Source organism: Lipotes vexillifer, unplaced genomic scaffold (genome assembly GCF_000442215.2).
Source record: "Lipotes vexillifer unplaced genomic scaffold, Lipotes_vexillifer_v1.1 scaffold302, whole genome shotgun sequence".
Lineage (NCBI taxonomy): Eukaryota > Metazoa > Chordata > Mammalia > Artiodactyla > Lipotidae > Lipotes > Lipotes vexillifer.
The window spans coordinates 1,418,033-1,433,715 of NW_006798913.1; the positions used below are offsets into that span (position 1 = coordinate 1,418,033).

Genomic DNA, 15,683 nt, shown 5'->3' on the forward strand with positions numbered 1-15,683 from the left:
TGTTTGATGGCCTGGAATATGTTCTATTTTGGTATATGTTCAGTGGGTGCTTGAAGTATATTCTGCTGTTGTTGCGTGGACAGCTCTATAAATGTTGATTGGATTCTGACAGTTTTCTGTTTTTAGAATTTCATTTTGTTTTATTGTGTTTTATAGTGTTTTTGAGTATTTCTTTGTGTAACTTGTTTAGCTGCGTAGGTAATTTATCACAGTCTGTTGGTGTCAACATTTTACCAGTTCAAGTGAAGTTAAGAAACCTTACCTCCCTTTTGTCCTCTTCCATGTATAATTTTTTTTTTTTAATTTGGCTGCGCAAGGTCTTAGTTGCAGCATGTGGGATCTTTGTTGCAGCACGCGGCATCTTTTTTTTAGTTGCAGCACGCAGGCTCTTTTAGTTGCGGCATGCGAGATCTTTATTTGTGGCATGTGGGATCTTTAGTTGCGGCACGCAGGATCTTTTTTTATTTTTTTCTTTTTTTTTTGCGGTACGCGGGCCTCTCACAGTTGTGGCCTCTCCCGTTGCGGAGCACAGGCTCCAGATGCGCAGGCTCAGCTCCACAGCATGTGGGATCTTCCCGGACCAGGGCACGAACCCGTGTCCTCTGCATCGGCAGGTGGACTCTCAACCGCTGTGCCACCAGGGAACCCCAGGATCTTTTTTTAGTTGCAGCATGTGGGCTTGTGGCATGCAGGATCTAGTTCCCTGACCAGGGATCGAACCCGGGCCCCCTGCACTGGGAACACAGAGTCTTAACCACTGGACCACCAGGGAAGTCCCCTCTTCCACGTATAATTACTTGTCTTAAGTGTTTTCTCTACATATATTGAAAACCATATTGAACAGTATTATAATTTTTCTTTCAACTGTCAAATATAACATTTAAGAGAAGTTTGCTATATTTACCCATATTTTTACTTCTGTCATCTTCTTTCTCTTGTTCCAATACTTTAAGTTGTTGTTTTAATCATTTAATTATGTCTGAAGTGGAGACCTAGGACCTGTACTTTAACAAGTGCTCCTAGATGCTTCTTACAATCGTGCAAGTTTGTGAAGCATTAGGGACAATTACTGAGACTCCATTAGGGGCAAAGAAAGGAATGTTCTTCACATTTCAGACATGTTTTGTGTAGTGGTTGTATAAATGGATTTTTGGTTAAGGTAGCTGGAATATAATAGCTAAGTAGGTAGGAACTTAACTAGTAATTTTAAGAAGAAATATGAAGAAATTGGCTTTCTGTTCTTTTCAGTCTAAAATGCGAACAGTACACATTCTATTACTTTCATTATATGAGGAACTGTAACTAGTCTGAAACTAATGAAAAAAATGCATGGTATAAGATGATGTGTAGAGGATCCATTGTAATCTAAACACTAAAGCACAGTAACTAAGAGCCCGATGCTATCACGTGGCTGCATGGCATTATACAAAACCCTTCCTTAGGGTGCTGTTCTAGGGACATTAATTATTACCTGTGAGGATGAAGAGCAGTTTCCTTAGATTTTGAATTTGTTGCCCATTTGGTGGTAACTATCCACCAAATGGGATAAAAGGAGGATTTATTATGGTATATGAAACTACCATTTTTTTGAATGCCTAACTTTCACTGTGCTAAGTGCTTTGTATCTATCATTGATCAACAATCCTGTGAGGTAAATATCCTCAGGAAACTGAAGCTTCAAGAGGTTAAGCAATAACTTCACTAAGAGCACAGAACCAGTAAATAGCAACTAGTAAGTCAGGCCTCGACTCTTAACACTCATACTCTAGTCTCAGTGAAAGGCAGAACTATGTAATCTAGGCATTTATTGGTACCTGGAAGTCATACATTCTGCTGTTGTTAAGGGTGCAAAAGTGAATGGTATCATTGTCTCTTTTTTCAAAGAATTTACATTATCTGAACAGGATGGGGAGAGGGCCTTCAACACTGAAAAAAATTCTTGCAATTCATTATGATTATTTCTTGATAAAACAATTATAGCTTATTTTATTTTATATAGGTTTTATGTCATGAAAAAATAACTTCATTTTAAACCACAGATTTGAGAGAGAAGATCGGATCACCTGGAATTAAATTTGGCCCAGAAACCTTTTCAACTCTTAAAATGTTGGAGGAAGATATGGAAGTGGCCATAAAGATGGTGGTTGTAGGGAATGGCGCAGTTGGAAAATCAAGTATGATTCAGCGGTATTGCAAAGGCATTTTTACAAAAGACTACAAGAAAACCATTGGAGTTGATTTTTTGGAGCGACAGATACAGTATGTACTTGGCTGTTTTATCCTCTCAGTTTTGATATGTGAGCTGTGTCCATGAGTTTGCTCAGAATAATAGTAACTGAGTACAATACAATCCAAAGCTAGGTGTCGAGTGGCAGCGGGTTTTCAGTTAGTCACTCCTTTGTGTGTCTTTGCCTTCCTTTTTTCCCCTCCCCCATCTCTTCCCTTCCTCTCTCATTTTTTCTTCTTTTTTTCCTACACTTCTCCCTTCTCTCTTTTTCAATCTTACATCTGTTTTATATTTATTGGTGGCACCCTGGGCACTTCTTAAACACAAACTGACGCTTGATTTTACCGAGATTTCTGTCGACTATTTTATTTGGAAAGAAAGTTACCTGTCTCGCAGAATAATTTTCATCTCTTATATTATGGGATCTGTTTGTGTAAAATGTCTCTTCTCTTTTTAAAACGGGGCTTATAGAAGTTAGAGAATTAATAATTTGTTTTTACTTTAAAGAAATAAGAGAAAGATTTGAGAGGATTTTAAATACTCCTGTGAAAAGGAAATCCAACTGGATTCTAAAACACATCAAAGTAACACTTTTTGTCATTAGTCCTGAGAACTTTTAAGGATATTTTAAATTGTAGGAGAAACATTAAACAAATCTGATTTAACTATCCCAGACACTAGCATCAAAGATAATTGTGTTCATTGTTTTAAAGATGTTGAATTTATAATCTGTATTCTGTTACCCTCTTTTTAAAAATACTTCTCTGTTTGCTTCCTTTCTTAGATATTTTAAGGGGATTCATTTTAAATCTTGATGATGTTTATTTTTTGCACTTGCTATCTGGACCAAATTAATATTTTAAGTACACAGTTGACCCTTATTATTTATAGACTCCATATTTATATTTTAAGTATGCAGTTACTTCTCATGATTTGTGGATTTCACATTTGCAAATTCACTGCTTGCTAAAATTTGTTTGTAACCCCAGACTTAGTACTCCCAGTACTCTGATGGTCATTTGTGGACATGCACAGAGCAGCAAAAAATTTGAGTCACTTATACACACACGTTCGGCTGAGGTTGAACAAGGCGACCCACTGCATTTTTGTTTCATCTCTCATACTGTACATGAGTGGCCTTTTCATGTTCTGTTTTTGTGCCACATTTTTGTGCTTTTTGTTGGTAGTTTCACTGTTTAAAATGGCCCCAAGCCTAAAGCTGAAGTGCCGTCTGGTGAGCTGTGACGTGCCTTATGGAGAAAACACATGTATTAGATAAACTTCGTTCAGGCACCAGTTATAGTACTGTTGGCCATGGGTTCAATGTTAATGAATCAACAGTGTATATTAAATAAGGTGTGTTTAAACAGAACAATGCAAAAAACAATGTTATATATTGATCAGTTGATGAAATTGTAACCAGGGGCTCACAGGCACCTCACCCACCTGGTATTTTCCCTCAGAGGAATGGTTCAGGATTTGCTAATTCAGTGTTGGCAGTGACTCTGTAGAACAAAACTACTGCCTGCGAATAAGACAACAGGTGTGACAGAACAGAGTTAATTTGGGGGTTAAAGGGCAACCAAGCAGTAAGCTGCTTCTTTCCTTTCTTACTATTCTCCCCCATTAGAATAGGGTAGCAGGAGGAGGGCAAGCACTGACCTAAGGGAACCCTTTCCCAGGACAGCTGATCCTGGGTGTCCAGGATCCCACGGACACCAACATCCATGGGTACTCAGTCCCTTGTATAAAATGGCATAGTATTTGCATTTAACCTACACACGTGCTCCCATAGACTTTCAGTCATCTCCAGATTACTTATAATATCTAATATAATGTAAATGCTGTGTAAATAGTTGCCAGGCACACAGTAAATTCAAGTTCTGCTTTTTGGAACTTTCTAGAATTTTTTTTCCAAATATTTTCTATCTGCAGTTGGTTGAATCCTCAGGCGTGGGCCCCTCGGATGCTAGTCTTAGAGCCACCACTATCTGTGACTGTGGTTGAAGGAAAAAACATGACAGATAAATCCAAATCGTGTAAAATTACAGCTTTAGGGGAGTGTCTTTCACCCTTTACTCGCACTGTTGGTAATGGTATCAGCATTTAAAAGCACTCAGACTTTTTCAGAGTGAAACCAGCAATGTAGTTGTTTTTTTAAAATAAGTAAGTAAATAAATAAATTTATTTGTTTATTTATTTTTGGCTGCGTTGGGTCTTCGTTGCTGTACGCGGGTTTTCGCTAGTTGTGGCGAGCAGGGGCTACTCTTTGTTGCGATGCGCGGGCTTCTCATTGCAGTTGCTTCTTTTGTTGTGGAGCACAGACTCTAGGCACACGGGCTTCAGTAGTTGTGGCACACGGGCTTAGTTGCTCTGCGGCATGTGGGATCTTCCTGGATCAGAACTCGAACCCGTGTCCCCTGCATCAGCAGGTGGATTCTTAATCACTGCACCACCAGGGAAGCCCAACAATGTAGTTTTAATACCTCCAGACTTGAAAAATACATTTCCTTTGCATATGAAATACATTCATCTCTTGTTTCAGAGTTAATGATGAAGACGTCAGGCTCATGTTATGGGATACCGCAGGTCAAGAGGAGTTTGATGCAATAACAAAGGCCTACTATCGAGGTAAATCATGGGTGTCTTTAGTTTGTTTTGACATGTTCTTTTAGCTGAACAAAGAACTTTGCTTTTCTTGTTTCCCATAGAAGGATTTCTCTTTAAGAATATTTAAATTAATTCCAAAGTATTTTTTAAAACCCCAGGCTATTATTCTAAAGATCTTGTTGGGTGGTAAATAATACTCTGTGCTATAGACTGTTTATCTCTGCCTTAGAATTACATGACTCATATAGTCATTCCCAGACCTAATAAGTCAGAAGTTGTGAAATGTCTTCTCTGACTCCAGGGAAATGACTGTATAGTCAGAGTGGAAACTAACATAAGAAAAAGTAAAGCCCTGGCAGGCAAGATGGCATTTTGTTATGATATTTAATGTGGGTAAAGCCTTCTCTAGGCTATACGAGTTCAGGGAAGTATGAGATATATGTGAAAAGGAAGAGCTACAATGATAGGATCTAAGACTAAATAAACTGTGGGGGAAATTCCTCTTTTTACCTACCTAGGTTTCTTCTCTAAATTCTCAGCCTAAAATATATGTTCTTTTTGTGTGGAAAAAAATAGGTTGGGCTATTTCTTTTTAGCTTTTCACAATGTGATGTGGCAGTATTACTTTTTAACTAGTATGGTTATTTTTGGAGAAAGTATTATCATTATGTCTCTCTAATTTAAAAGGACAAAACTGTGAGTCTACAATTATCTCAAAATAAAGTTTAACTTAAAAAAAGACAAAACTGGTCAAATGTCAGAATGATTTGATTCGTATATGAATAAAAAGGAGAAAACGTTGGAACTGTACAGTTAAGTAGCTCATTTGGGTCCCTAATTTAAAGAAAAAGACCAGGTAGCTAAACATATTTTAATATCCACTGCCATAAGACTTTGTTCAACATTATTATCTTCTAATTTTTTTAACTTGACTCATCCAGTTTGTTGCAGACTTCTTGTTTTAACTTGTTAGATGTCCATGAATCATACCGTTTCTCTTTCATATGTTTACAAAAAACATTCTTTGCCAGAAACTAAAAAGAGAGCCCATAATTGTTAGTATTTACATCTTAATTTATATGGGTGATGTTCAAATTTCTTTTCACTTTGTTTCATTTGGACTAAAAGGCTTTAAAAAGCATTGATTTCCCTGTGTTTAACATTTTAACTTAAAGCAATCTTAAGTGTATAAATAGATCTGTTAAAAGGTTTTTTTTAAATGTAACATTTTTTAGCCAACTATGTTAAAATGGCAAAGAGGGTAGATACTGAGACAGGTCTTAAGCTTCAGCTTTTTTCCTCACATCCCTATCTGAATTAAGGAACAAACAGTGGCAATGTTACATGAATTTGAGAAATGGCATATTGGACTTATTTGCTTTTTTTTTTTTTGAGGTTCTATCAGAGTGCTTTTGGTTGCTGACAGCAGAAAAGCAATTTCAAACCGACTTATTTAGCGTCTGTTGACTTGTTACTGGGAGTAGCTTTCATTTGTGGTTTGTTGGGACTATAACCTTGCTGATTCTTCTGGCTGGCTGCCTCCCTGTGTGGGGCTCCTCTTCATGCTGATTTTCCTCTTGTCTGCAAGTTTGCTACCATCGACAGTGCTTTTTGTTCACATTCTTGGGGACCGAGGGTTACTTCCCACAACAGTGGACCAAAAGTCCAGAGCTTTTATCTGATTAGACCACATTTGACCAGATTACAGTGAGTAGTCAGAGGAAGGTGATTGCCCTAATGGGCTTGGCGCACTTGGGGCTCCCCCAAGGCAGAGGGAAGTTTAGCTGCCTAAACCATAGGCTACTGTACAGAGGGGGAGAGGTGTTCTTGGGGACAGGACACTGGATGGCGGCTAGGCACCAGGTAATATCTGCTACTAGTATAGATTCAGATGACGATATAATTAAATAAAGAGTAGGAAGAAAAGGTAAGGTGGGCAGAATGAGTTAAGATAGAGATTTAGTGATAGAAACACTATGCCTTATAAAATTATGACCTACTGACTTATGTTCTAAAAATGTGTTATTCAAGATACATAAAAATTACATTTAAAAAAGAAAAAATTTATTGTAATTCATTTGAAAGACCTGTTATAGCAAGACCATTGCTCCAAGGCATCATTATGTTCTTAGAATGCTGGCTTAATTGTACAGTGAGACATGTGGAAACATGATCTCCTTATCAGTAGGTTAGAACAGAGCACAGATCATATTAGGAAGCCTTTGGGAGCCCAGATGACTCCCGTTAAACCCTTAAGAAGGTCCACCCTAGGCAGTAGAAACCGTACTTAGTACAGAAAGTTACATACAACATGAAGTAGATTTTTATTACAGTTTTCTACTGTGACTTGGTTCTCAGAAAAAAAATGCTTCTAAGTATATGTAAATTAGGTTATAGACTTGAGAACTATTATTTGAGATCATGCACATAAGTAGAAGGAAACCCTTATTTTCTTAAAAAATATTTTTTTCACAAATATAAATGAATATAAATTGTTGGAAATGAAATAGCTCTGGACAAGAAGCTAGTTATAAGTTATAATTATAAATGCAAGAATTAAGGAACAACAGAATTAGACTATGCAAGTCTGAGGTTTGTTTTGAAATTATGTGAGCATGGAATCTGTGACAGATTGGTTCAGTGAATAATTTATGTGCTTTAGATTGTATAGAATGTCAAAAAGAATAAGGGACAGCATTTTAAATCCTGAGTAGTATCTATAATAGTATTTTTAAAGCCTTTGCTAGTGTTCGCTAGAGCAGTGTTTCTTAAACTTGACTGTGCACAGGAATCCCCTGGGGAGCTCATTAAAATGCAAACTGAATTCTGTAGATCTGTGGGTAGCTCTGAGAGTCTGCATTTCTACAGCCTTCCTGGTGACACTGATGCTGCTGTCAGCCACACTCAGGACCTGCCTACAGATCATCTTGTAGGATCTGTCAGTGATTTGAGGATAGAATGACTCTCTGCACATTATGTGTCTTGGAGAGTATTTTCTGAATTGCATTAAAATACAGTGGCTTTTTTGGAATGATCTTATTAAGGAGGAATGAATACTTGCTATTGGTGATCTTATCATTGACACCAAAAATTTATTCAGAGCTCTGTATTTCTGATGCATGGACAAGTGAGGTAGTTTATTAACTGTTGGAAGTGATCCACTTATGGGTGACTTAAGAAACTTTTCCAGGGCTTTCCTGGTGGCGCAGTGGTTGAGAGTCCGCCTGCCGATGCAGGGGACGCGGGTTCGTGCCCCAGTCCGGGAAGATCCCACATGCCGCGGAGTGGCTGGGCCCGTGAGCCATGGCCTCTGGGCCTGCGCGTCTGGAGCCTGTGCTCCGCAACGGGAGAGGCCACAACAGTGAGAGGCCCGCATACCGCGGGAAAAAAAAAAAAAAGAAGAAACTTTTCCAATGGTGCAATTTTTAGGGTAGGTAGTATTGAAGGAAGATTGAATAGGAAAATAAAGGTCTTTGTAAAACATATGGGTAGAAAACACTAGCTGCCTTTCAATATTAACAACAGAGAAATTAAAACAACTTTCCCAAAGATGGCTGGTACAAACACAGAGCTAGGGGTCCAAGGAAGAAACAGAAGGGAGAGCAGCGTGGGGTCATTTTAATTTACTTTATTATTTTTTTAGGGTCATTTTACACCTCCCCCCACACGCACACACACACAGCTGGGTGGGTGTGGGATGTAGAAGTGAGAGGCCAGGGAAAGAAGGGAGAACCAGGGAAAGAACCAGGGAGGCCAGGGAAAGAAGGGTGCAGTAATGAGCCAGTTACTACTGCAGGCGGGGAGACACGCCTCACGGTGACCCCACCCCAGGGAAGCTGAGGTTTTTATCCCCCCTCCCCTCCCCAGGCATCCAGTTCCCTTAGGGGGTGTGCTAGGCCACCCCTGGCAGAAGAGCAGAGCGCCCCCTGTAGCCCGTGCTGGAGGGTCGGGGCGGGGAACACACAGGGCACCTGTGGGGGGAGGGGGCACCGTGCTCACCTCCCTGGTGGCTTCTGAATCCAGGTCCCTCCTCCTCCTCCTCAGAGGGCACTGCGGCCCATCCCGCCCAGTGTGGTCTCTCTACCCAGTCCCCCACTAAATAATTTTGGGTTTTATGGACAGACTTTTTCTTTTATCCTTTGATCCTTGATTTTTCAAACAAAATTGTGCTTTTCTTAGTTAATTATTCTTACTGCCCATATCTCTGTCACCATCTGCTTAGTTTTTTTTTGTTGTTTGTTAGTTGTTTTTGTTTTGTTTTGTTTTTTTGCGGTACGCGGGCCTCTCACTGTTGTGGCCTCTCCCGTTGCGGAGCACAGGCTCCGGACGCGCAGGCTCAGCGGCCATGGCTCACGGGCCCAGCCGCTCCGCGGCATGTGGGTTCTTCCCGGACTGGGGCACGAACCCATGTCCCCTGCATCGGCAGGCGGACTCTCAACCACTGCGCCACCAGGGAAGCCCTGTTTTGTTTTTTTTTTTAACATCTTCTCTAATAAGTGTTTTTTTGTGTGTCTGAGACCTTGTATACTTGGAAATACCTTATTGGACCCTCAAATTTAAACGACACTTGACTGATATAAAATTCTAGGTTTAAAGCTAACAGAGTTTTATAACAAAAAAGTTTCTTTTTTTTTTTTAAGATTTTTTTTGTTTTGTTTTGATGTGGACCGTTTTTTAAAGCCTTTATTGAATTTGTTACAATAGTGCTTCTGTTTTATGTTTTTGGTTTTTTGGCCCCAAGGTATGTGGGATCTTAGCTCCCCAACCAGGGATCGAACCCGCACCCCCTGCATTGGAAGGCGGAGTCTTAACCACTGGACCACCAGGGAGGTCCCCAAAAAAGTTTCTTAAAGTATGATTAAATAATGTTTTATTTGTAGTTTAAGTAAATGTTAGAGTTCAAGTAAATATAAATTTGTTGTCCAATATGCTAGTGTGATCTCTTCAGTTTTACTTCTCCTTCAATTCTGAGCAAGTCTCAGGCTGTGTCTGTCAATCTGCCTGTCCCCCACCCCTCAGTTTTGCATAATTAATTTATTCTTTGGTGCAAAGCCTGTTCTAGAGGAGAGAAGCCTTTGCTTTTACAATCATAGTGAACTGCTGGTTTTTTCCTTCATTAATTGTTCTTTGGGTTTCTACCATATTCCCTCAGGTGATAAACAAACCTTTTTTGCCCCTAGAGTGTCTTAGGTAGCCCAGGTATGTGTGTCTTGAGTCTTAGTAGGAAACTCTTATACCTGGGATATCTGGAAGGAAGGAGTAGCAGTGAGGAACCCTCTTGACTCCAGGACGATTTTCTCTTCTCACCTGTTTTTGTCACTATGCTGTGTGATTCAACAGCAAATCATTGGTAAAAACCCTCTTCCAGAAGGTTGATGCTTATTTTTAAAATGAGATATTATCAACCTAATGTGATAGTTGATAGTTAAAATATTGTGAGTATGGTATGGGAATTATGCAGTTAAAGAGGATGAAAAATTAAATTAAACTCTAACATCTTCTCTAATAAGTGTTTTTTTGTGTGTCTGAGACCTTGTATACTTGGAAATACCTTATTGGACCCTCAAATTTAAACGACACTTGACTGATATAAAATTCTAGGTTTAAAGCTAACAGAGTTTTATAACAAAAAAGTTTCTTTTTTTTTTTTAAGATTTTTTTTGTTTTGTTTTGATGTGGACCGTTTTTTAAAGCCTTTATTGAATTTGTTACAATAGTGCTTCTGTTTTATGTTTTTGGTTTTTTGGCCCCAAGGTATGTGGGATCTTAGCTCCCCAACCAGGGATCGAACCCGCACCCCCTGCATTGGAAGGCGGAGTCTTAACCACTGGACCACCAGGGAGGTCCCCAAAAAAGTTTCTTAAAGTATGATTAAATAATGTTTTATTTGTAGTTTAAGTAAATGTTAGAGTTCAAGTAAATATAAATTTGTTGTCCAATATGCTAGTGTGATCTCTTCAGTTTTACTTCTCCTTCAATTCTGAGCAAGTCTCAGGCTGTGTCTGTCAATCTGCCTGTCCCCCACCCCTCAGTTTTGCATAATTAATTTATTCTTTGGTGCAAAGCCTGTTCTAGAGGAGAGAAGCCTTTGCTTTTACAATCATAGTGAACTGCTGGTTTTTTCCTTCATTAATTGTTCTTTGGGTTTCTACCATATTCCCTCAGGTGATAAACAAACCTTTTTTGCCCCTAGAGTGTCTTAGGTAGCCCAGGTATGTGTGTCTTGAGTCTTAGTAGGAAACTCTTATACCTGGGATATCTGGAAGGAAGGAGTAGCAGTGAGGAACCCTCTTGACTCCAGGACGATTTTCTCTTCTCACCTGTTTTTGTCACTATGCTGTGTGATTCAACAGCAAATCATTGGTAAAAACCCTCTTCCAGAAGGTTGATGCTTATTTTTAAAATGAGATATTATCAACCTAATGTGATAGTTGATAGTTAAAATATTGTGAGTATGGTATGGGAATTATGCAGTTAAAGAGGATGAAAAATTAAATTAAACTCTTTTCCTCTCTACTATATATAAATATTTTACTCTCGGCACTGGTTCCTAAATTACATTCTTTAGCATTGATGGTATTCTGCTACTAAAATAAAATAATATAGATTTTTTTTAAAAAGTAAATAGAATGAGAAAATTATGATATTTTTCTCTCATAGACTTTTCTTAAATCTGTGCCAAAAGAAATTAAGAAGCAGGTGACAGATATTAACGAGAAGAACTCAGCAACTCTGTCATTCATGCCTAGTTTACTGTTCTCTGTGGCTTTTACAGTGTTATTAAATATATCAGTATTTTGTGGTGTTCCACAAGGAATGTGTATAATTTTGAGGGTACTTTGGCACTTGCACAAATTTGAGAACCACTGTTCTTGGTAAAAATTGGTTCTTTGAATTAGAAAATAGAGTTTATATGTTAAAAAATAGGGCTTCCCTGGTGGCACAGTGGTTAAGAATCCACCTGCCAATGCAGGAGACACGGGTTCGAGTCCTGGTTAGGGAAGATCCCACATGCCACGGAGCAACTAAGCCCGTGTGCCTCAACTACTGAGCCTGCGCTCTAGAGCCCGTGAGCCACAACTACTGAAGCCCGCGCACCTAGAGCCTGTGCTCCGCAACAAGAGAAGCCACTGCAATGAGAAACCTGCGCACCAAAATGAAGAGTAGCCCCCGCACACTGCAACTAGAGAAAAGCCCACGCAGCAACGAAGACCCAACACATCCAAAAATAAATTAAATTTTTAAAAAAAGCAGTGCTACAAAGATGAGTTCAACATTTATTTACATAAAAATTGTTTTGAATACGTAAAAGTTCCCCTCACCCTGCATAGGATTGTTTCATTAATGTAAATAACATTTTTATTTTGTGAACTTACAGGAGCCCAGGCTTGTGTGCTTGTATTTTCCACCACAGACAGGGAATCTTTTGAAGCGATTTCCAGTTGGAGAGAGAAGGTGGTGGCTGAAGTTGGAAATATACCAACTGTACTTGTACAAAACAAGATCGATCTCCTTGATGACTCTTGTATAAAGAAGTAAGGTGGCTCCTGTTGAGGGGGTGGCTGTAATTCTGTAAAGCTAAAACCTATTTTAGTTTTTGCATACACTTACAAAATTTAGGAAAGTTTTTAAAAAGACTGCCTTATACTTAAAAATTTCTGTGAGCTATTGTGTGATTGGATTGGGTTTAAAAAAGTTCACACTGAATCAGTAGTGAAGAAAATTAAAGGAGTACGTTTTGAAAGCCCTTTTAGAATTCCAGGTCCTTGCAGCTCAAATCCAACTCCGCATGTGAAGTCAAATCTAGACAGAGTAAGAATGTTAAGAGAAACATTCCGGAACTTCCCTGGTGGCGCAGTGGTTAAGAATCTTCCTGCCAGTGCAGGGGACATGGGTTCGATCCCTGGTCCAGGAAGATCCCACATGCCGCGGAGCAACTAAGCCCGTGTGCCACAACTACTGAGCCTGCGCTCTAGGGCCCGCGAGCCACAACTACCGAAGCCTGCATGTCTAGAGCCCATGCTCTGCAACAAAGAGAAGCCACCGCAATGAGAAGCCCACGCACTGCAACAAGTGTAGCCCCCGCTCACCGCAACTAGAGAAAGCCTGCATGCAGCAACGAAGACCCAATGCAGCCAAAAATAAATAAATAAATTTAAAAAGGAAAACATCTCTAGATGTTTTAATATCTAGTATAAGTATGTTGATGAGTTTAAATAGGTAAGCAGTTCAGATTCGTATTGTTTTGTATACCCAGAACTATTATGCTCACATTTGTGAACAGAGTTTGGCATCCAAATAATTTCTCTGTATAAGTATTTGTTTACTGCATTATTAACGTTTTGCTGGCTTTGAAAATACTTACTTGGTTTTTACCTTATTTTTTTATAAGTTCTTGTATTAGTTGTCTGATGCTGTATAACAGATTAGCCCAAAACTTAGTAGTTTAAAGCAACAAACATTTATTATGTCACAGTTTTTGTGGGTTAGGAATTTGGGAGTGGCTTAGTTAGGTGGCTTGGTTCTGGGTTTTCATGAGGTTGGTGTCAATATATTGCCGGGGCCTGTGGTCACAGGAGGGCTTTTGACTGGGGCTGGGGGGGGTCTGCTTCCGGGATGGCACCCTCGCTTGGCCATGGGCAGGTGGCCTCTCCTTGGGGCTGTAAATGTCCTCAGCATGTGGCAGCTGCTTCCCAGGCACGTGATCCCAGAGGAGGCAAGGCAGAAACCGCAGTGCCTCTTATGAGGAGTCTCAAAGTCACACGCCATCACTTAGATATGTCATTGATGACACAGACCAACTTGATTACAGTGGGGGAGGGGAGGCGTGTGGTAGAATCATTGGGAAATATTTTAGAGAATTGGGAGTCATAATGAAACTAAAATTAGGCGTCCACTGTTCTAGACACATCAATATACTGACTTAGGCTTTGGCAGCAAAGTAGTTTTGTAGCCAATAAGAGTAAAATAGGTAATGCAGTATAAGACTTTCAGAGTGTAATTAAATTCAAGTATTTTTAATAACCAAAGAGAGAAAATTAAAGTAGTATATAAAGAAAAGTGACATTTAGTCATTTTAAGGCTTGAGTAAGTGACTTTATAGAAAAGTGTCTTGCAGTTACAGTGAGATGGCTGGTGTTTACCCCCGCAAGAGCAGTGACAACTGAAAATCCTGCTCAAGCACTGAGTGTAGCTCTCACCTGTTCTGGAAGGGCTGACCGCTGTCCTCAGGCTGTATGCAGTAGATGTAATAAAACAAGCTCTCAGAAAGTACCTTTACATGCGTTTTTTTCAAATTGATGTGTAGTGAGGAAGCTGAGGCACTGGCAAAAAAGTTGAAGCTGAGATTCTACAGGACTTCAGTGAAGGAGGATCTGAACGTGACGGAAGGTAAAGTGCCTTCTTAACAGTTAACAGCAGGAAGTTTGTTTATTCTTCTTATGCCTTTTCTTTTTGTTGTTTAGAAATCGTATTTGTAACGAGAATAGAATTTTCTCTTTGTCATGTATCATTAAGTAAAGTTTAAAGGCTGATGCTGCTCTGAATTTGAGTCCTTGATTATTTACTAATGTCTTTGAATAGTTGTTACTCTACAGCAAAACTCCAGTGGGCTTTTGTTTTGTTTTTTATCTTTAAAAATACAACTGGCTATGTGTGTGCGTATATGCGTGTGTGTCTTTCAAGCGTACCTTCTAAAATTGCTGCATTAGAACCCCACAGCGGTGGACACCCCACTAGGTAGTTACAGTGACCTTAACTTGTTTAATAGTGTTTCCTAGTTTAAGAAAGTGAGATTAGAGAAAGATGGTGGTTATTTTTCTCATTCTGGAATTGCTGCTCATTTTATTAGATTGCAGCTCAGCTGTTGCTTCAGTGTCCCCTGAATAGTGGTTTTCAGTTAAAGAGTCTTTTTAATACTGAGTCAGTTTAGTGTTGCTGAATATTAGTCACTATTCAGGTACTTAAAACTAAAGAGCCAATGACTACAAGTAATATTTTATTTCTTTACTAATAAAATGCTACTATATATTTATTAGTATTACCATTGTAATTAGGTATTACTCAGATAATTTTTAGAAGTGGAATTTTTTCAACTAGATTGTATACTTCTAATTATAATTTTAAATTTGTTTTGTAGGTATAAATATTATAGTAAATGATGTAAAAGAACAGGTTTTACATGCATAATTATACTGACCTGACAAGGTTCTTGGTTTTGTTTTCATTCCAGTTTTTAAATATTTGGCTGAAAAATATCTTCAAAAGCTTAAACAACAAATAGCTGAGGATCCTGAATCAATGCATTCAAGTAGTAACAAAATTGGTAAGTACCCAGGAAGTTTTAGCCCCATGTTTACCTGGTAAATTTATTTTCCATTCACTATTATCATATTTACTGGGTTTTTTTTTAAATACAGTATGCTCCTTTCTTTAAGAAATGTGACTGGAAAGCGTGAGATGAGTGATTATTAAATTTAGTAGTATCAGCTCTCATTAAAAGGTATATTGAGGGCTTCCCTGGTGGCGCAGTGGTTGAGGGTCCGCCTGCCGATGCAGGGGACACGGGTTCGTGACCCGGTCTGGGAGGATCCCACATGCTGCGGAGCGGCTGGGCCCGTGGGCCATGGCCACTGAGCCCGCGCGTCCGGAGCCTGTGCTCTGCAGTGGGAGAGGCCACAGCAGTGGGAGGCCCGCGTACCGCTGTGGGCCATGGCTTCTGGGAGGATGGGCGTCGGTCCTCTGTCCTAAGGACCTCCTGCCTGCACCTCACTCCTCACTACACACACACACACACACACACACACACACACACACACACACACACACACACACACACACACACACA

General features: G+C 39.5%; 1 protein-coding gene across 1 annotated transcript in view; it reads left to right on the forward strand.

The window, feature by feature from the left end:
• Positions 1-2,045: 2,045 nt before the first annotated feature.
• Positions 2,046-15,683, forward strand: part of RAB23 (RAB23, member RAS oncogene family) — a 14,765-nt gene continuing 1,127 nt past the window's right edge. Inside the window, exons 1-5 of the mRNA XM_007471184.1 lie at positions 2,046-2,259; positions 4,773-4,858; positions 12,216-12,372; positions 14,145-14,227; positions 15,069-15,161. Of these exons, the coding sequence (XP_007471246.1) occupies positions 2,105-2,259; positions 4,773-4,858; positions 12,216-12,372; positions 14,145-14,227; positions 15,069-15,161 (574 nt within the window). The 5' untranslated portion in view covers positions 2,046-2,104. The remainder of the gene's footprint in view (positions 2,260-4,772; positions 4,859-12,215; positions 12,373-14,144; positions 14,228-15,068; positions 15,162-15,683) is intronic.